The 21,410-nt window shown below is 47.6% G+C and overlaps 2 protein-coding genes across 2 annotated transcripts in view; one reads left to right on the top strand and one right to left on the bottom strand.

Moving 5' to 3' along the window:
• LOC135394918 (uncharacterized) overlaps positions 1–21,410 on the bottom strand; it is a 40,581-nt gene that overhangs the window by 6,093 nt on the left and 13,078 nt on the right. The window contains exons 3-27 of the mRNA XM_064625990.1: positions 15,583–15,681; positions 13,955–14,071; positions 11,466–11,669; positions 10,465–10,668; positions 9,154–9,252; positions 8,996–9,094; positions 8,823–8,924; positions 8,655–8,756; positions 8,035–8,133; positions 7,850–7,981; positions 7,663–7,791; positions 7,487–7,603; positions 6,359–6,457; positions 6,090–6,290; positions 5,923–6,021; positions 5,743–5,844; positions 5,565–5,669; positions 5,015–5,116; positions 4,839–4,937; positions 4,645–4,761; positions 4,475–4,582; positions 3,735–3,932; positions 3,562–3,660; positions 3,381–3,488; positions 1,526–2,891 (exon numbers count right to left, since the gene is read on the bottom strand). Coding sequence (XP_064482060.1) covers positions 1,526–2,891; positions 3,381–3,488; positions 3,562–3,660; positions 3,735–3,932; positions 4,475–4,582; positions 4,645–4,761; positions 4,839–4,937; positions 5,015–5,116; positions 5,565–5,669; positions 5,743–5,844; positions 5,923–6,021; positions 6,090–6,290; positions 6,359–6,457; positions 7,487–7,603; positions 7,663–7,791; positions 7,850–7,981; positions 8,035–8,133; positions 8,655–8,756; positions 8,823–8,924; positions 8,996–9,094; positions 9,154–9,252; positions 10,465–10,668; positions 11,466–11,669; positions 13,955–14,071; positions 15,583–15,681 — 4,306 coding nt within the window. The remainder of the gene's footprint in view (positions 1–1,525; positions 2,892–3,380; positions 3,489–3,561; positions 3,661–3,734; positions 3,933–4,474; positions 4,583–4,644; positions 4,762–4,838; positions 4,938–5,014; positions 5,117–5,564; positions 5,670–5,742; positions 5,845–5,922; positions 6,022–6,089; positions 6,291–6,358; positions 6,458–7,486; positions 7,604–7,662; positions 7,792–7,849; positions 7,982–8,034; positions 8,134–8,654; positions 8,757–8,822; positions 8,925–8,995; positions 9,095–9,153; positions 9,253–10,464; positions 10,669–11,465; positions 11,670–13,954; positions 14,072–15,582; positions 15,682–21,410) is intronic.
• Positions 17,357–21,410, top strand: part of LOC135395954 (uncharacterized) — a 44,673-nt gene continuing 40,619 nt past the window's right edge. The window contains exon 1 of the mRNA XM_064627039.1: positions 17,357–17,453. The gene's annotated coding sequence lies outside the window, so the exon portion shown is untranslated. The remainder of the gene's footprint in view (positions 17,454–21,410) is intronic.

Here is a 21,410-nt window from a genome sequence, read left to right as displayed (position 1 = left end):
GATGCTGAGTTATTTTAAATGTGATAGACGAGCTGTGCGAAGAGGTACCCCCAGTTAGGATCTTGGGTACTTGAAGCCTGTGGCATTTTCTGTGGGAAAGGCTTGCCAGACCCTCTTCACTGCACAGGCTGGGATGACCATGATCTTGTTTTTTCCAAGCTTGTGCCATACTCACCTTGCAAACTGGCGATACGCAGTGTATCTGCATCGTCTACACAGATGTACATAAAATATAGTTTAGGCAAATAGGTAACCGGTTACAGTACAGTGTGTGTGCATTGTCATTTCTACATGTACCTGAGAGTAACTGCAGTTTACCTGCCCACACCTTGTACATTACTACACATGCTGTGTTCTTTTAGAACCCAAAATTGTTTTACTTTTCACTGAATCGACAATCAAGAACACTCAATATCGCTAAAAACCTACGCTAAAACCTTATGCACAGGGCAATACATAAAAACGTGACTCAGGACACAGCACACTGACAATTACAAAATTGCCTATATTGGTTTTCTCCAGTTCAGAGTCGTGTACTGTATAGCCTTTTTATGTGCTGCGCACTGTACTGGAGTTTTTAACGACTCTATTGCAGGACCAAACCAGTTTTGGGCGCCCAAATTTTAACATCGTTCGACAAGGACACATGTGACTTACTTGTGAATACAGTCGCTCATAGGTTCGCGTGCCCACGGAGTTCAATATGCGACCTTCAGGACAGTCATATTGAAGAATAGAAGTTGGAAATCTTTGTGGATTGTAATGCACTCATACTGCAGTCATTCGGCAGTGTTTTCGAGCTCCTTGCAGCACAAGCATTCGATCTCCTTCGGCATTATGACACACCAGCCACACCGGCACCATGAACAGCAAGTGCGCATTAGATATCAGAACACGAAATTTCTGCGAACGTTTACATGTTCGATCACAGTGTGCGTTAAAAAGCTCATCGCTTACCTGAAGACAGGCGACTCATGCTGTTTGCTTCATCTGTAACTGATGTTCGTAGAGCTCTAACTTCGTCTCGCATTCGCGGCATCGGCGACGTTTCGAAAGCCTACCGAGCTGTTCAGCACGCAGAATTTTCTTCTCGATGTCTCGATCGCAGAAAGGTCAGAAAGAAGTTCCGGGCTCGAAGTCTCCGCATTTCTGCCTTCGACGTCCATATTGAAGATCGCTTTCCGGACGGATGCCGGCGCTCTCACAGACTCACTAACAACAGAACTTCCGGTCCGGGCGCCCAATGAAACGTGGCCCTCGTGACTTCGTCACGCACACGGAAATTGGCGGATGTCCACTGCAAAGAGGCTAGATTTCGGCCCCGATTGCGCGAGTTGAGGGGGAAAAGCGAAGCCGGTTTTCAGCTCCCTGTTTGGCAAACTTTGCCTCCGCGCACAGCCAAAATATTTCGCGTGTGGCTTGGAGGCATATTATACCTTCGTAATAGATGCAAACGAAATATTTGTCGAACTTCTGGTCAGAGTCCCTTTAAGTTAAGTGAAATATTCCCAAAAGATGTACTCGCCTTTGTTTCTGTTTCTGCACTTGTTCATGCAAAGCTCCGGGCCAAAGGTGAGAACGTTCAGCGGCGATGGAGCAGCCGACGCCCTCTTCATGTTCCGAATCAGTTTGGCCCGGCCAAACTTCCACTCCGTGTCCGACTGAGCCTGGATCCGTTGGTACGTGTCCGACATCATAGCAATCAGCAGGTTGATGAGAACCACCACGGTCACCATCATGTACACTCCAAACACAACCTTCACTACTATCTTGGAGAAAGACGGACTCAGGTGAAGCGGCGGCATGTAGTCTGGCTCCACCAGTCCGAACAGCGAAAAGAACAGCATCTCGAACGTGTTGATCGGGGACTGAAACTCTTGTCCGAATATGGGCAGAGTTATGTTGTCGCCCTTCGGTGGCACAAAGACCGGTTGGTACACGGCGCACATGTTCAGCGAAAATCCCACGAGGAAAATCAGGAGTATCGCCAAGAACCGCATCAGGTCCTTGATAAGGTCTCTGATGATCACCGCCCACGGGCCGAACAAGTGATGGAAGGTGAGGAAATTTAGAAATTCTAGGAACCCCAGGAGAAGAGCGACCGCGAATAGTTGGTTGCGGATGTAGAGGCAGATGAGCCGGTAATGTTCTTCCTTGAAAAACAACGCTACGATGTGGACAGTTATGGCGAACGCGCTCACAAACAGCACCACCGTCTTTATATATCCTAGGCCTTCACGGTCAGAAGGGTTTGTCATTTCAGATATGAACATTCCGAGTAACCAGAAGAGCAGCAACCACTCGTTCCAGTGCGGGATCAGGTGAGTTGACGTGTAGATGGGGTTCCACGGGTTGATGATGGTTATGCTCAACACTATGACGAAAAATATGTGGGACACTAGGTACGACATGAACTTTACGATGGGGACGTTGGAGATGCGATGGCCACAGAGCAAGGAAGACGCGATCCAGATGACGGGACACAGCAGGAAGGCCAGGAACAACACGACAATCTTGGACGTTGTCCACTGGTAACTTCCCATCCAGAGTTCTGTGAGGTACTTCTGCGCTGCTGGGTGGGCTACGACGGTTTTACGCTGGAGCTCAATGAGGACGTCGAGAAAGGGCGTGTTCCTTGAGTCCAGGGCTCTCAAGAGGGCTGCGGTGTTGTTGCTCGACGCAGCGATGGAGAGGAGTTCGTTGGCGAGGTTGTCGCAGAAGCCGGACATCTCTTCCAGTTCCATGGCACGTTCTTTTTCCTTCAGGGATAGGAGCTCGTAGCTGCGGGCCATCTTGACGGCGGTGTCGATGGGTGCATTGGAAGCGAGGATGAAGTCCACCATGGGTCTGTTCTGGTGGACCTTGCCGGAGACCATCAGGTCGATCAAGAACTGCAGGAGGAATCGAGCTGTGAGCCTTAGACACATAGACGCGTTGCCCCCTAGCGATACATCGTGCCACAGAGTGGCATAGGAGCAACAGGACTGGGAGGACAGGAGGAAACTGGGAAGTCTGTGTTTGAAGACTGCAAGAACCGTCTTGTACACGAGCAAATATACCATCATGAAGTCCCGCGAACTCCCTTAGTAATCTCAAGGAAGTGACGTTGAACTGTTGCCGCAAGTATTACTGTATTACTGCGCTCACTTTGATATTCATAACAATGAGGTTCGGTAGGTCATGCTTAACTAGAGCGATGGAATAATTTCGTCTTGTCGTAACTTTCCACTTGCTGGTTCACAAATCACAGGGAAATATAACATCTTGTTTACACATCACAGGAACGGGCTTCGTTAAACACGTCAGGCTTTTTCTTGTATGCACAAAAAAGGGCATCACGTAGGTGCCTACTCAAGATGTCCACCCGAAGTTCTACTTACGTGTTTATCGTCCATGAGGTCAGTGGTGTCATGATCCTTCTTCAGTAGGTAGCTGATAATATCATAGTGTCCTTCCGCGGCTGCTAGACAGAGTGCAACTTTGCCATCCTACGAAATGGAATCAAATACTATCGATTTCTTGTAGCCTTAATGAGATTGTTGACCAAGTGTGAAAACTCACTTTCGTTATGGCTTTGGCGTATGCGCCGTTTTCTACAAGGATCTTAACGACTCCCAGATACCCGTGGCGAGCCGCGAAGTGCAGAGCCGTCCAGCCCATCTAAAAGAAGTCGTTACTGAGTACACAGCGAGTAACAAGAGAAAAATACGGAGGTGCAGTGGCATTGTAGCTACATTGTCAGCAGCGTTGATCTCTGCTCCCTGACTGTGTAGTAGTCCCACCATCTCTCTCTTGCCGTTGGCCGCAGCCACGTGCAGCGGAGTGCGGCCAGTCTTGTCGACACAGTGAAGTTGGGATGTGGCTCTGCTCAGTAAAAGACTGGCTACCGCCACGTGACCTCCTTGTGCTGCTAAGTGCAGAGGGTACATGCCCTAGAAGATTAATAAGACAAACACGTAAGTAAAACACTTGGCGATAACGTTGACTTGTATCCAGTGGCGTAGCCAGACCGCCAAGGCAGGGGGGGGGGGGCTCTATACGAAACCTCCCCCCCCCCCCCCGCTGATCATGGGTGCGACAACACACAATACTTGTGCACACCGCAGCATGCGGTTGAAAAAAAAAACGAAAATTACGAAACGACATTCACAATTCGATTATACTGGGATGTCCAATGAGGTGGTGTCACGAGATTAGAAGGATTTTGAAAAGCTCATATATACTTTGGAAACCATTCAAGTGTGCCGCTTAGATAGACGCCATGACCTGTAAGAACTTTCGCGATCGTCACACTGGTCCCTCCCCACATATATTATTTTCTCCTCGGATTTGCACGATTTGCGTGGGTCGGTCAGTGGCAGTAGGGGGGGCTCGGGCCCCCCCCTAGCCCCCCCGTGGCTACGCCACTGCTTGTATCGGCAATTTTGTAGGCGCACAGTGCATGTTCGTGCTAGGGTACGTCCGGACAGCTCACCTCTTGAACTGTCGGCTCATCAGCCTGTACACCGGAACTGTTGAGAAGCATCCGAACAACACTTTCATGTCCCGCTGCTGCGGCCATGTGCAGTGCTGTCATTCCATACTGCGAAGAGGATGCGTGCATCAGACCAACTTCTTCCACACGCCAACTCAACCGGTACTTACGTCTCCTCCATCAGGAAGAGGCTCGCTGCCTAGGGCTGCCTGCACTTCCGTCAGCATCTCGCGCACAAAGTCCATCTGGCCATTCTTTGCGGCTACGTGAAGAGCTGTTAGACCCGTCTGCGAATAATCGCCGTGTTAACGTACAGTGACATACGGACGTTATGTAAAAGAATAAAAAAAAAAAGACTTCAGACCTTCTTGCTCGTCGAAGACCAAGGCACGACCGCACTCAAGACACGGGCTACTTTGACGTGACCGTTCTTGGCTGCGAGATGCAGGGCCGTGTCACCTTCCTGTAATCGCAGGGTTTATGTGAGACAGTAATCTAATAATCTCAGTGATGTAACGTCTGACTGCTGCGTTGTCTTACGGAGTTCTCGTCCTTGCCGTCTGCTCCAGCTTGCAGCAACATCTTGACGACGCTGCCGTGCCCACCAGCCGCAGCCAGATGAAGAGGCGTAGAATCTGTCGTCTGTGTGGTACGACAATGCTGTTTTTAGTCGCCGCGCGTTTCCCAAGAAAGCTGAGTTCGTGTGTGCTACACATGTGACAAGCAATTCAGCTGCATGCACGGTTTTGGCATATCGCTCCCACCATTATCGTTGCCAGTTATGTCAAAGGTGTGGCTGAAACTGAAACACTTCTTTTTTCAGCTTTACCAAACTCTATCTAGTATTTAACATTTACGCATTCACGTAGTATCTACTATAAAGCAATCAAAAGGTACGATATTTTCGAAGCGCATAGACCGCTGTGCTTATTATCCATCTCGGGCGAGTAGCTAAGCGTCGGCTGTACCAAAGATACGTCAAAGATGCGTTACATACTGCGGGAAGTGCCCAGTTCTGTATAAATATTCGGAGCCTTTGACGTCACTTCAGTTTCACAGAATGCCTGTTCTCTGTGCGTTCTGCTCTCACCTTGTTCCTCGAACTTGTCACAATGGACTTGTTGAATTTCATCAGTTCCTTGATGACAGCCGTACTGCCTTTCATAGCGGCGATGTGGGCGCACGTGAACCCTTTCTGCAGAGGAAATGCAGTAGCGATAATACGATATCACTCGAGATACCTTGTGATTTGTCAGAGCACTACGTACGGCATTGGACATTGTGGCCAAGTCTGGTTTGACCCTCAGGAACACCTTGACGACTTCTGAATGGTCGTTCTCAATGGCGAGCATCATTGGTATCTGTCCTTGCTGTGATAGGAAGAGTACTATGAGCCACTTCTATATGTCATGGCAGAACATCAATGGAAATAGATGTCAGCCACGTACGTCGTCGAGGGCATTCGTGTCCGCTTTGAGGTCAAGCAGGATCTTGCAGACTTCTAGTCTTCCCTCTCCGGCCGCCAAGTGCAGAGGAGTCTTCTTTGTCTATTAGGCAAAGATGACGGTCGTAAACGCGTCAGACGCGCAGGTCATAGGACACAGCTAGGACTAACCAGACTGAGGGGATCGACGATAGCCCCATATTCCGTGATCAGTTTCCGCACGAGGTTGGAGTAGCCCTTCTCAGCAGCCAAATGCAGGGGCGTTAATCCCTTTTGCGAGCGGACATTGACAAATGCTTTGGCGTTGAGGAGGATATCCGCGAGCTCTTCGTGTCCTTTCTCGGCTGCGAGATGCAGGGCTGCCTTCCCGGTCTGGAAGGAGCAGCATTGGGACACATAGGACATCGTGCACAGAGCTCAGGAACGTCGTAGCTCCTTACCTCGTCGAACGTGTCAACCCTAGCTCCGTTCTGGATGAGCAGGCTGGCTACTTGAGCGTGACCGGCATCACAAGCATACAGAAGTGGGGCCCAGCCATTCTGCAGAAACATTGAGCTCTATGTACTGACTTTCATAGGTTATGATATGCAGGAGGTCTTCCTTCGCCTTATGTGGCAGATTTGCCGGAGAGCTTAGGAGGACTCGGAGTGCTTTGTGCCTATGTTGATTAAGCTTGAACTGGGATGACAACATCAAAATATTTTATGTTTGCAGAACAAAAGCTAAAATACGAAAACGTTGAGAAGAAACAAAATCAAACTCCTGGTGTTGTTCAGGACGCCATCTTGGTCTTGAGCATGCATAAGTTGCGCTTCAAGGCTTGGACATGACCTTTTCAGCTTGGACATAACCTTAGTCGTGAAACCTAATAATTTGGTTGTTTTTCGGTTATTTAAAGTGGGACTTCGCAACAAAATCACAACAAAGGCTGTGTTATATCCGTAACCTCTGGTATGTCAGGAACATGCGTACGGAATCTCTCGTTCCAAAACTGCGCAGATTTTATTCAAACGAAGCGGAGCTTGCTTCGCCTCTGTGAAGCAAGAGGGGATTGAAAGCAACACACTGCTGACATCATCCGGCAGCCGGCAAGGGAGAACGCAGGCTTCGTAGCAGACGACAATGCTGGGTGACGTCACGGTATCCTCCTCCGGACGCGCCGCTCTGTTTTCTGCTCTTCACTTTCGGTTTCGGTTTGCTATTGTCCTCCATTTACGAATGAATTACTCTCGCAAAATGAATGCGAATATTGTATTCGGTATCGAGGGGTGGTTCGTGTTCGTTATGATGTACACCTGTTTTTTTTTTCGAAACCCTAAGTCCCTTTAAAACCTGCCCCTCAAAATACACGGCATAAATGGACACGGGGCGAAAATCTTTCGTGTGCAGATAAGACTGGAGGTAGGCTTAGTTGAGGCCCGTGGCGTTGTTGAGCGCACAACGTGTGCAGCGTGTAATTGGCCACCGTCACCAAACTATCACAACCCATTTTTAAGTACCAGAGAAACAAGTTGTCCTGTAGAGGGCGGTATCATGTTAGATCATCTACGAACTTGAGACATACGTACCCTTGCTTGCTGGTTGCAGGACAACTGCACGGCCGCTGGTGGTAAGGTGTCGATGATCTCTTTTAGGATAGCCACGTTGCCAGTACGGGCACAGTGGTGGATAGGTGTCTCCATCGTCTATCACGAAGACGTTATGTGAGTCGCACGCAAAAAGGTAGACACCTATATACGCCTACCGATTTCGTCTCGGCGTTCACGTCACCGCCGTGTTTCAGTAAAAGCCTCATGATGTCTCTGTCTTCCGTCGGATAATGCTTTTGTTTCTCTGTGATCGTGGCAGCGTAATGCAGGGAATTCTCTCCATCCTGATATCGAAGGGAAATTGTTCAGTCATCGTGTAAAGAAAGCACGCTGTTCAGGTACCATGTTCTTTTGGTTCGTGAGCTTCTGCTTCTCTTCAGGATCCGTGCATTTTTTGTCCCAATGGTCCAACAGAGCATCGGCGACGGGAAAGTGACAGTTCTTTACGGCAACGTGTAAAGGACTTTCTCCATCCTTGGGAGGCAATATAATGTGACTATGGTTCCCATTTAAAGATCACGGATTACCTTGTTAAGAAGGTCGGCTACGCTGTTATCTGCGAGCAAGGCTTTCGTTGACTTCAAGTGACCCTCTCTAGCAGCAAAGTGCAGGGGTATCTCACCGTTCTAGGAAGAGAAAGCTGCGTCAGGAAGCTAGACGGCGGGGTTCTTTGGAGTCCGCATAAGTCAGAAAACCGGGGAAAGCAGCATAGGTATTGCAAAGACCTCGTTTGTGGCCATTCAGGTTGTGGTCAATTCGGTGAACTCAAGGAAACGAGGAAAGGGTATTTAGGATTAATTCATCGAGCAGTCAGTTGACAGCGACCTTGCGAAAATATTTTCGCCGAGAAAATGTGCAATTCAATTTACGAAAACGCCCCTAAAGAATACGGATCGGCCTGACCTTGGAGGAGACGAACAATCCCGAAACTCATGCAGGATGTTTTCCCTGCTTATTTAGGCATCCTGTGCTTACGTGACAGAGCTCGAAGAAACTGGCAAAAGTAACGCCTTGCGTTGCATCGACTGTTAGACTGCAACGTTAGACTGTTAGACTGTTTAATAGACGTTGCGTTAATCAAGCTCCCGTGAAGCACTCAATGAGTGATATCAGCGGCGGGCATAAGGTATGGTGAGAGAAGGTATACCGCTTCTTTCTCATTGACGTTGGCCCCGCTTTTGATCAACAGCTCAGCACATTCATCAGCTCCTTTCGTTCGTGCCGCTATGTGTAATGGCGTTTCGTTGTTCTGTAATGGAGGACACAGTTCTACTCAGTTCACCTCTACTTGACGCTCCTGAAGACATGTACTCACGGGCCCTGCTTTGAATTGCACCTGCGCGCCATAACCTAGAAGCGTCTCAACCACTAGAGCTTGCCCTGCTGACACGGCCACGTGTAACGCCGTGTGCCCGTCCTGAAAAAAAAAAAAAGAAAGTCACATTTTGAACAACACGCCATGGAAGCGCGAGCATACGAGACACTAACGTTAGTCTTGACGTCGACGTGCTCCCCCTTCTGAAGCAGCGTCCTGACAATTTCCACGTAACCCTTCTGGGCGGCTGTGTGGATACATTTGGCACCTGCCTGGAGCGACGCAATAAGGAAAGGTCGTACACAACTTCACGAAGCAGTTACAGATGTACCTTATTAGACATGTGAAGAGGAACTCCTTTCTTCATGAACACCATAGCGGTTTCTGGCCTTCCGGCTTCAGCGGCGATGTGCATCAACGTACTGCCGTCCTGTAAGAACAGTCGACTTTCAGACAAACGTAAATGAGGTTGTACAGCTCGAAGCACAGTTAAGAATAACGCAGCTTCTGCCGGCAGAGCGCGACGAGAGCCACCCTAGCGGCACTTAGGCCACTTATACGCTGCTCAACAGGGGGTTCGTCGCGAGCCGCATGCACGGACACGCAACTCACGAATGAAGCAATGTTGCATAACGGTTTTCGGTGTTCGTGGTGGTTATGCACGTTGTATTTATTTATTTGACCCTCATGACATTACAGATCGTATTGGAGAACAGAGAACGAAATGTCGCTGGATGTGGAACAATAATTAAGGACAAAGAGCACCACAATAAAATTCAATTATGCGAGCAGAGAAGATTATTCAACTGCAACTGAAGTGCTCCTGCAGTGAATTATTAATTAATTATTAAACAGTGCAATGCCACTAAGTGACGTGAATGAGTGGGGATGGCGATCTCATAGTCAAGTGATATTTTTGACATAGACTGGTTTTTTGACATAGACATAGAGAGGGTTTGATGCGATAAATGCCTATACTTTCTGGGGATAACTTTCTGGCGATGATCTATCCCAGGCGAAATGTATCTAGGGAGGAAGGAGAAGATATAACCTTAGTGCAGGATTATGATGTTAAATTTTTTTTCGAAAATAGCAGAGGCGATTTATTTTGCGACGCTGTGAAAGTGGTCTCATGCGAAGATTAGATCTTATTTATGTATGCTAGCTGATAATCATAAGAGAGATCGACGAAATCGAAGAACAGTGGGAGGTCTTTCATTTAAAGTATATCTTATACAGTGAAACTGAAGGAGTTTGAACTCATGAACACCTCGTACGCTGCATTTATTTGTTCACCACGGAAGTGACTTTTCGCAAACCTCACTTTACATTGCGAGATGGCAGCCACGAAAATGATGACGGTCTCTAACATTAGAGTTAGGGACTGTTAGGGACCGTTAGGGAATGTTAGGGACGAGAACGTATAGAGTTATACGAACTGGATGCAGGATAGGTACGGTCTCTAAAGAAACACTTGGTTGAAAGATTATCAGTACATTCGACGTGTCTGGTAGCCCCTCCCAGCCTACTGCACTGTATACAAGTGCGGTGCGACAGAGCTTAGAGGGGAACTTAGCCAGGCAAAGAATACGAGGTACGTACAGGAACACCGCTACAAGTTGCCCACACAAGGTCCACTTGCCTTCGTTCTGTGATGCACGGATGCCTTGTATTTGTCTGTGAGTAATTCGACAACTCCCACGTGGCCCAACTGCGTTGCAAGGTGAAGCGGCGTCCGATCTTCCAGGTCGGTTAAATTAGGGTTGGCGTTGGCGTGGTGGAAGAGCTTCACCGCATGTTCGTCACCTTCTCTGGCTGCGATGTGTAAGGGCGTCTGGCCTTCCTTCTGCATGCGGCGTCCAACATATATTTCACATTACCGCATCGTCTTTTGCTGTCTGCATACGCTAGCGACTTCAAGAAGCGCCTCTTACTGTGTATTCACACGAGCGACATCTTCACGGAAGATTCTAGCGGAACAAAAAGCGAGAACACTGCTCACAGAGACGAAGTTCCGTTCTGTGTTATGTTGAGCATGCACACGGTGCGGAATATCGGAAGTGACGTATTGCGCACTTAGCAGGCGCACATAGCAGACGACACCGTCAGCGTCTTTCCTGTCGTCTGTTACGGAATATCTTGTGGCTCTGTCGCAGGATATTCCTCGCGGTTAGCAGTGTACGTGAATACTGGACGTTGAGCGCTCATGCTCAGAAAGCTATGACGTTTTTCGCATCGTCCGCTTCTGCGGGGAATATCGCTCGTGTGAACGCACGGTTATGATAACGAAAAGCGGGAACATAAACTGCAAGGCAATCGCGCATCAGTCATAGGCTTTTGAAATCGCTCACACAAGATGTTACACTCACTGGAGCATACGTTTGCGCACTTGCATACGACATCGACGACATAACCGGGACGTCGTGAAGTTCTACAGGGTTGTCAAAAATACGTTGAACTGAACGCATAGTACGCACCTCACGAAAACAACTTCACGCACGTTGATGTTGAAGTACCGATTACATCTTGCATTCCACGACTACATATTTCGCCTATTATGAACCTTGTTTGTGGAACTTTGAGTAGCAGCTCCAGCTCCTGGCATAACATCGGCAATGATGTGACGGTGATTGGATTACTCACGTTTTGATGATTAATAGGGCTGTTGCATTCGACCAAGAAGCGCATGATGTCCAGATCTCTTCGTTTCGTGGCCATGTGAAGAGCTGTGTTTCCTGTGGATGGGTGGACGTAGCTGACTTGTTCTTTAGTCATGGTACTGAGCAGGTCACGACAGACGCCGTGGTTGCCAACTTCTACGGCCAGGAAGAGAGGAATGTTTCCATCCTGCACAGACCATAGTTCGCAGGGTATGAAAAAAAATAATATAAAAAGTCAGTAGCGATCTAGCGGTAAGTGTGAGAGAAATGCGTTAACATTAAGCGCCTTTCTCGGTCTATACTTGACTTTCGGGTATCAACTTCCGGTCTAAACCCGACTTCCGGTCGTCAACTTCCGGTCTAACCTGGCATCCAGTTGCCCACTTCCGGTCTAACCTGACTTCCGGTTCTCCACCTCCGGTCTTGTGTACTTGACTTTCGGTTCGACACTTTCAATTACTACATGTAAGTGCATTTAATTAGCTTCAATTACCCCTTAATTACCGAAGGTGACCCCAGGTTAGCTGAGGTAACCTTGCATTCCATTTAATTCCTTTAATTACGTTTACTTGCTTTCATTACTTCAATTTCTCTTTAAATGAGGTTAATTACATTTAATTACCTCCGGCAACCTTCTGTAACCTTTAATTTCATTTGAGCTTTCTCTTAATCACGTATACGCGTACGTACGTTAGCCTCTTATTTCCCCTTTACATCTCCACTACTACCTCTGCCTCGGTGATGCTTCACCATCTCATACACACACCACACACGCACGCACGCACGCACGCACACGCGCGCGCGCACACACACACACAGGTAAGTACGTACGTACATACAGCTTTTTCCATTTTGGCACTCCTAATGTTAAGTCATTAAACGAAGAGTGGGCATCAACCAGGCATGGAACGTATTTTCAGGACACCAGCGATCTTCAGCGTACATTACGTGGCTCGGAAAACATGTGTATCGGATATGAAGGCCACTGGCAACCCGGTGGGTCCTATCATTTTTGTGTCCCAAGTTCAGATTTTCCGTGCAGCATCGGCCAAGGCAAATTTCCCTCCTCAGTTTACTACAGGTTTCTTATAAGAAAGTAAAAAAAGAAAGAAACGTAATTCAATTTATTTCCTCAATATTTTCAGTACGGTACAGACACTGTTTGGAATCGTCATAAGCCAGATATCTGCGACATAACGACTATATCGGTTAAGATAACCCAAAAGAGAGAGACCCCCCCCCCCCCGCGCGCTTCACAGTTGACCGATGCATTCCAGGAACAGGGTACAGGAAGTGGAACGACGTCATATGTTTACAAGAGCGTACTCACAGGTGCAGCCTGTAACTATGACAGTGAGTCATTAAAACTCCCAGCAAGAGACGCGCATAAAACATTTTTTGTAATGCGTCGAAGCCGCTCGAAACCTGCGAGGAACTACAAGGTACGTTTGTCCACGTCACCTTTATAAACGCTGTTCAGCAAAGACGACGAAGCCTCTTAAAAAGGTATACCTTGCATCGACCACCGTCTCTGGCGCCTGCATTGCACATCGACCGTCCAAGGACTACACGCAAGCAAGAGCTCCGTCGCAAGAATGCTGCTTCGTTTCGCCCTGCTGGTCGAAGTTCTGCTTTTCGTCGCTGCAGACGAAAAGAGCACACTTCCAGGTCCCTGGCTAAGCCGCTGCGGTGATATGTGCGGCGGCTTCGTCATGTTGCAGTGCAAAGAGCCATGCGTATGCCGTTTCTACCGTGGTTCCGACTACGGCAAATGTCTTCACCCTTCGCAGGTGGGGATGTGAGACTTCCGCGGCACCACCTTGTTCCGAACCGTGGGCACGACACTGATTGAAGCTATTCGTATGGTATTCTGCCACGGTGCTTCGTTCGGGACGAGTAAAATAAAAGTTACTGCGGAAACGTTGTAGATGGCTTGTATTTAACTCGCAAAGTGTGGCTAAGGAGGTGTGTTACATGTACAAAGCGTACATTGTGTAGCTGACTGTTGGACAACTATGCCTTCGCGACTGCACGATGCGCTTTGTGACGGAAGGAAATAAAAAAAATAACGTAGCTCCCGTGATTAGAACATGACCGACACCGTGTATTGACACGAGCGACATTCCCCCAGAAGCGGAAGATGCGAAAAGCGTCATAGCTTTCTGCTGTCACGTGAGCAGGAGCGCTCAACATTGTGTCTTCACGTACACTGCTAACCGTGGGGAATATCCTGATACACAGCTACAAGATATTCCGTAGCAGACGACAGGAAAAGACGCTGACGGTGTCGTCTGCTAAGTGTCGTCTGCTAAACGCGCAGTACGGCACTCCCGGTATTCCGCACCGTGTGAATGCTCAACGTAACACGGGACGGAACTTCGGCAATGTGAGCAGTGTTCTCGCTTTTTCTTCCACTAGAATATTCCGTGAGGATGTCGCTCGTGTGAATACACGGACAGGGTAAGTACGTACCAAGTCAGGTACTATGCGGACGTTCTTGTCTCCAGCACGAAGCAACAGCTGCAGGGGCACGATGGCTGCACCCGTCGCCCGTGCACTCAGCACATGTAGTGGCAGTTGTCCTTTGGCCTGCAACAAGAACAGCCGTTCGTAAGAGACATTTCGTCCTCGAAGCTTTGGGCGCGGTCGACAACGATAATCCGGCTCTGCCGCTGACTGCGCATCCTAGTAATAAAAGCGCGTACTTCGTATAAAGCGAAACACTGAATACATATTGACAGGGCTGTGGTCACTGGACCGTTTCCCGGTGATAGTGCATACGAAAGCACGGAGACTGGGACATGACCCGGGTTCGAGTCCTGGATGCGCTGTCTGGGCGCTTTCCTGGGGTTCCTTATGACGTCGGCCGCACGATCTACGTCACCATATCAGGCAGGTAAAAACTGTAGGTCATAATAAATGCATCACCACCAGCGCCACCACTTGGTGAGTTGTGCCGTTTTCCTGCCGATCAAGAAGACACCATATGTCCATGGCGGGCTAGATAGTACGTCTGTTAAGAGAGTCTCCGAAGCCTCCCACAGACCAAGTGGTACACTATGCCGGAAGAGGAACCAAAGTATTATCTTCCTTTAATGAAACTTTGCCGTATCCTCTCCAACCACTCATACTTACAGACGTCTATGACGGCGTCTTTCTTACACCTCTCTTGCTCTGTTCTATCCTTTCTGGGTAACTACGGGTCACACTTAGCACATCCAAATAATTGCCACCGTTCAGCACCATTTTGCGGTTAATTTCATCCCTGCCTGATTCCTTTAACGGGAACAGCCTCTCGCCCTCAAGGAAGAAGGCGGAATAGGTCAATGTGCCTGGTAACGCTATCGATAAGGGAGTTTAGCGAAGCCATTTATTAAACCCTCGCGTAGCGTTCATGTTAATTGTGGCTGTTCCGCTCTGGTGGGTCTCCTGCGTAAAATGACAGCGTTTGGCTTTCGCTCTGATTATTTTGCGCAGCCCTCTGGGAACGTAATACAATAAAGATGCAGTGGAAAGTTTCATGTCAGTTCGCGAACATGCTCTCGTAAATGACACTGTACACAGCATGATTACGTGGCTCAACTAATTACTTAATACTTACGTGTTATTGAAAAAATACAAGGTCGTCTGCAAAAACAAGTCAGTCGCAATTTTACGTTCATTGCACTGCATGGGGGCATTTGATTGTACTTGAGGAGGGGGGGGGGAGGGGTTCTCTGTTGACAAATTTCATTTTAAATGGTGAGTCACATACAGTCTAGTGTGCTCCTGAAAGAATTGTGTGCTTCTTCCTCGTCCGTGCAGTTGATTAGTCTAATTGATTAGCCAATCGAGAGCTTGGAGATAGTCCTTTATAGGTATGAGGATCAGAAGAAATCTCCGGTGTGAATCATAACACCTGCTGTGCCGTTCAGGTATCTTTTGTCGAATTTTCGGCATATGACTAATGTCAGTATAGTTCACCATGAAGGCGACCCAGGGAGCTTGAACCTCACCTCCATCGCAAAGGCATGCAGCCTATCTTTCTATCATGCAAAACAGGAGCAGAAAGCGCGTATCATGGCATGTGGACGTTAACATTGAAAAGTCTAAGAACTTACCCCTCCGGTTATGGTGGGATCGGCTTTCCTATTGAGAAGTAGTCGCACCATGTCTTCTCGTACATGGACCGCCGCTAGGTGGAGCGCTGTTTGTCCATCCTGCGAAATGATTCTATGTTAGGCTCGTGTATTTCTTTACTATGCGTGTCCTTTTGGCCTGATTCATAGTAAACTCCTCGGTGATCCCATGGTAAGCCGTGCCGCACCAAACCCGACGAAGCATATCCAGACTTATACCATGGAACCGACGTGAATAGTGATAGTGTAAAGGAACGTCAGACACCAGAGGCCTATCGAACTTGCGCCTTTCTACTCGAAAGCAAACGCGGTCTGCACACACCGTGTCGAAAATAAGCACTACAGTACTTGAGCATGGTCGCCCAATCGCCCCTTGGATCCGCCACTGCAATCATCACAATTAGGACACACAGCATTCTGTGTAGTGTGGTGTTGTCCTGATTGTCCTGGTTTTTAGCACTTTTAGTAGAATGGAAGTCATCGAGAAGTGTTTCAAAGAGCGAAGCCGCTCTCAGCACAGCGACACCTGTCTTCAATGGACGCTTTCTATCTGTTTTATCTTTGATGCTCCGTCCTGGTTTGCAAACTATTTGGCGCTGAGGCCATTTAGGTTGAAACTGTCGAAGAGCGACACCAAACAAGTTCTCGAAGACTGACTCCCCTGGTGTGTCTCGGTACGGACTGAGTCAGCAGCCGCCATGCTGGTTCAGGAGCTAGGCTACGGGTGTGAAGGCCACCTTGATGTCCACCGTGACCTCATTTGATATACTATATAATTCTTATCGTGTTAAGTAAACAAGTGGACAACACTTAGGAAGACGTTATGCTCTATATGGTGTATCGTGCACCGTCGTATCGTCTTTTTCTCCATATCGGTTGTAATGGGGACAGGAAGCAGCTTTATTAGTCATAGTCGCTTCATTTGTGTTTACCTTGCGTGACATAACGACGTGCCACAAAATGCGTAACGTAATATCATCAGTACTATCACGTAACAACATAAACAAGACTAGCTTATTATTCCATGTCTGTGCGTATCAATACTAAGCGCAGTAATTTGTATTTATGCTCGTTCACTACATCACCAGTGTCATTACACTAGCAGAGGTATTAAAAAAAAGAAAAGATTAGACGAAAAAAAAAAGAAGGAGAATAGGTGCACGAGCCGAGGCGAGCTCCATCTATGAACACATAGGTACAACATATAGAGTCTCCAGGAGCCTAAAGGAAAAAAAAAAAAAGAAAAAGAAAACCACTCCTATTTGATACATACACGTACCGGCAAGTAGCGACTATGGCAGCGTCCTATAGCGTACGGAGTGGTTAGTTTTAATTCTGTTTGCCTATTTCTGCTGTTAAACCTGCTTCGCTTTTCTAAAAAAAAAACGACAAGAGAGAAAAAAAAAACACCCTTTATTCGTGCATCTACCTCCGCAAACACGTCTCGAAAGCTGAGAAAACACTTAAGCAACCCATCTGTGAGGATTTCGGAACCGTACAAAACAAAGGGGCTTTCATAGCCTCTCGTTAACGGGTGACTGAAGACAGGGAAGACACTGAACAGTCTCCAGACGCGTAATGCCCGTTCTCGAAGGTGATTGGGCCAAGAGTAATTTCCGAAATAAGTACTGAGGGCAATTAACAACTTTAGTGCTGAAAGAGGCCCGCGAAACTGGGGAAAGGTGTTTGAAACTGAATAACCTATATGTGATATTTTTTGAAGCGAACCTTTCTCCCTAGACAAGCTCTGCGTGATTTATGGGTAATTAAAATTAATCGCTTCGTGTTCTCTCTTAAGCTAGCTACTCCCGAACCCGAGCTTCTCGATCATAGACTCCGCATCGACGGTTAAGGTAAGTCTCTTTTCTGCAGTCATTAGCACCGGCTATTATCGCTTTCTACCGAAAGATTCATAAAAAAAGCGTTCCATTATGGAGGCACTGCGCTGGGGAGTACGGATATAACGATGCATACTTATAACGATTTTGAAGTACCTCGATATAACGAGTGACGGAGCACGTTTGAGGTATTGACGTGGTTCACTTGTTTGTCCGATATATGGTGCTTTAACATTACGTAATACTCGATGTACGATTTGTTCGCTGTAAACGGTGGTGTCGATAGACGGTGGCCGTAGATAAGATCACACGATTAACGAAAGCAGACATTTGCGTTCGTTCATCATGTGTGGAGTTAACTCATCCGCACCGCAGCTTCTTCCGATAAGACCGCGGGCTCATTAGAGAGTTTTAGTGTACCGTACGCTATCGTCTTTGCGTACGTAAGGGATAGCGTTGGTTGTTCTGCGTAGTGCGCAAAGCTCTCTTTATGTTCTGCGCGTGCGCAGAACCACCAATGCTATCCCTTACGTACGCAAAGACGATAGCGTGATAGGCGTTCTTTTTTTGTTTTCTTTTTCTTTGCGTCCGTCAAAGCCGAACGCGAAAACACGAATGAGCAAACCACGTGGACTCCGCTTACACCCGAGCATCTGCGTGTGTTTTCTCAAAAAAAGAAAAAAAGAAAAAAAAAGTGTCTTGCGCTGACTTTCTTGGGTCGGACAAACGGCCCAAGAACAAAATAAAAAATAAAAGAAACAGAAAGAAGAAGAAACAAGAAGAAAGTAAGAGAGACAGAAATAAAGAAACACAGGAGGAAGAACCCCAGTGTGTGAAACAGCCCTGATGGAAGAATACAAGGTCTGGTTGTGCCCACGCGACGTTTCTACGTGGTGCGCGGAACTACATCGAAAGGTACGTTACATGCTGTTACTTTTTAACTGTACATATTGCGAATTACAGCTTATAGGAAACGAGGAAGTAAAGAGGATTGTTGCTCGAGTACTGTTGGAAAAATACGTTTCTGCCGTCTGGTAGCAGGATGATTATTATAAAACACACGTCTCATACAAACACACGTAAGGTAACAATTGTTCCGTATAACTGAAAACGGCGATAACGAAAAGGCTTTCCCGTGACCACGACACCGTTTCGCGCTGGGTGAAGGGTAGAGACCTCACGATGGATGGCGGTCTCGATCCCCACGAAACACTCTTCACAACTGTTTTTACCGCCGAAGACCCCGTTCTCGCTACAACGCTACATTTGGACGCCATTGGGACGTCCATCTGTGTAGCAGACGATGTGCCACATTCTCAAATGTCGACGACTGCAGGGTTGCTACATCTGGATTTCGTCCTTCTGTTGCGGTTCTGTGAAAAGTGAGTACGATTTTCGCTTTCAGACGATTTCAGGAAATCCCACAGTGCTCCTCGCGCACGCGTTGTATCCTGGGAGATTACTGTTACGAGGAAGGGAGAACGGTCCTTCAGGTTTCGTCTTCGCTGACCTTGTCACCTCGTGGAGAACGGGCCGAGAGAGGAGAGGAACAGTTTGGAGACCTTCTCCTCCTTTCTGATGAGCAAGTTCCCACATTTCAAAGCGGCGCTAAGCCCTCTGGGATTTTTTCAAGTCGTCGTCTAGGTAACCGAGGTGTCTTGCTTTTACTGATGAGCCTCGGAACGCGTGACTGAGAGCAGATCCCTCCTGTGTTTCAAAGTTTAAATTCTGTAGGTTCAGTTTCTCGTTATCAATGCGTCGTGTGCCTACGTTCGCTCGTTGATCCCCTGATACGTGAAAAGAAGAAAACGAAAGCCACGTTTTCAATAGACCATTTTAGAAAAGCAAGCGCCACCTGTGGTACGCAAGGGCTCATGGGAACTTCGAGCGCCTCCAAGCATTACGATACGGCCAGAGGCGGAGGCAGAAGAAGAACAGCAACATTCCCGGTGTGCGCAGCATCAGCGTCAGCCGATATAAACCATATCCGAAGCAGACGACGGAACAGTGTCCCTCAAAGTTCCCATGCTGCCTTGCGCCACGCGCTTGATGGCGCGCGCATCTTTTTAAAATGGTCTATTAAGCTTCTAACGCAGCATTACAGAAACAGTGGACATATTTGAATAGCTTTTCAAAGGAGATTCTAACGAAAGTCTGCACAAGTGTGCCGTTCTCTTACAAGGCTTCGAGACCACGATGTAGTAATAGTAACAGTTGCATTTACGATCATCACCCCTAATTTACACGTTTAATTGGATTTACCGTAAAATCATTTCTACAAAGAAATATGTAGCTAAAACGACGCTCCTATACGTATGAAATAGTGGAAAAGTACATACACAGTAGAATACAAGACGTTAACACACGTAAACACAGTGTCCCTGTCTCGTCGCGACAAGCGATACACCGCTTCAGCATTTAGCAGACGACATTTTTTGCGCGTTTCCGTCGCCTGTTATAGGGCTGTTGCACTGAAGTTTGCACAGCGCCATTTCTGGCCCAAGCGGCCACGTATCCAAACAATTAGGAGTTTCATCAGCGGGTTTTGCATGGTGTTTCAAACGGTATGGTGCCAAGCAAAGCTACAAAACCTGTAGGAAATCCACAGAAAAAGCGGTGCTTCTTGAAAACTGCGAACAACTCGGGACCGTGTATTTGAAAGTGCCGCGTCGTCTGCTAAACTAGGGAGTGTTGCATAATTTGGGGCGCTGATGTTGCTGCTCACTTGCGCCACCTGGCCCAGAGCAGCAGTTAGTCTTCTGCAGCACCTTATGGATTGACGGATGGCCGCATAGTGGTGCTCTCTATAGCCCATTTATAACAACCACTATAGTCTTTTTGAAAAAAAGACTGATGTTTGCAGACGATCACTGTTGCTGGCACAACGCGAAATTTCTTGGCGGAGCAAGACCGTTGCACGTAGCTGCGATTCGTTGAAGCTCAAACATGACGTCAGCAAATAGCGCCATATGTGCTATGTCCCGGTTCTGCCGGGACCCAACAACGTCACTGTTTCGTGACGAAACAGACCACCGTTGCGCGAACGGCGTCACAACAACGCAGACTCAACAGACGGCAATCGTAGGACATACGCGCGTAAGCATTCGCAGAAATGACTCACGCTCTTCCGTTAGTTATTACTTCCTCAGAAATCGTATCACTCGGTGGCTCGGTGATCGGCTTTACGATGTGGCAATTGATCTAAAAGTAAGATTGCAGAAGTGACACCAATAGAAGTCATTTGGCCTTCGCTCTGTGATGTGATTATATGGAACGACGAATGGCTCGCTGCAGTTTTGTTTTACGCGGCCCCAGTAGATTGCTCGCATTGCCCCGAGAGTTTTCTGCCGGAGGATATAGGCATGAGCGCGCATTACAATATTATTGCATCGATCGTTCAACTTCTGTGTGACGCACGAGGTCTGGGTAACGGTCAATGCCAGTTCGGCCCTTTTTCCGTGTTTTTAGGTCAAGAATAAAGGGCAAAAGCGGCACGGAATATATCGGTGTTTTTTTTGTTTTTGTTTTTTGTGAATCGAAGCCACAGCGGAAGGGGGCCAATCAGATCAAAATTGGGTCCAAGGATTATTATTATTATTATTTTTTTTTTTGCTCGGTGAGGGCCAAGCGGTCGAAATTGATACGGAAACAGATGATGATGATGTAGTGTAGCAGTCTGTAGCAGTGATGACACTGACGATTGGGCTGCATTGATGGTTCAACAAAGCACGTCAAACACGTAACAACTGTCATGTCTCAAGGTTGTTTTGAGATGATGGTATCAAATAAAAGGCGAAAACGGTTAAAAATTGGGCTGTTCGGTATTTCATACTTTGAAAGCGATAAAAGCCCCCGTGCCGGAAAAAAAAAACAATAGCAATAGCAGAAAAGCTATGAGCTAAAGCTAAGCTAGCGAAAAGAAAACTACAACAATGCCGCTGAGGGTACCTGGACCGTTTATTCGTGATAACC

This window comes from Ornithodoros turicata, chromosome 5, assembly GCF_037126465.1.
Source record: "Ornithodoros turicata isolate Travis chromosome 5, ASM3712646v1, whole genome shotgun sequence".
Classification (NCBI taxonomy): Eukaryota; Metazoa; Arthropoda; class Arachnida; order Ixodida; family Argasidae; genus Ornithodoros; species Ornithodoros turicata.
The sequence above is the reverse complement of the archived record's forward strand: the minus strand, read 5'-3'. Positions and strand labels throughout refer to the sequence as shown.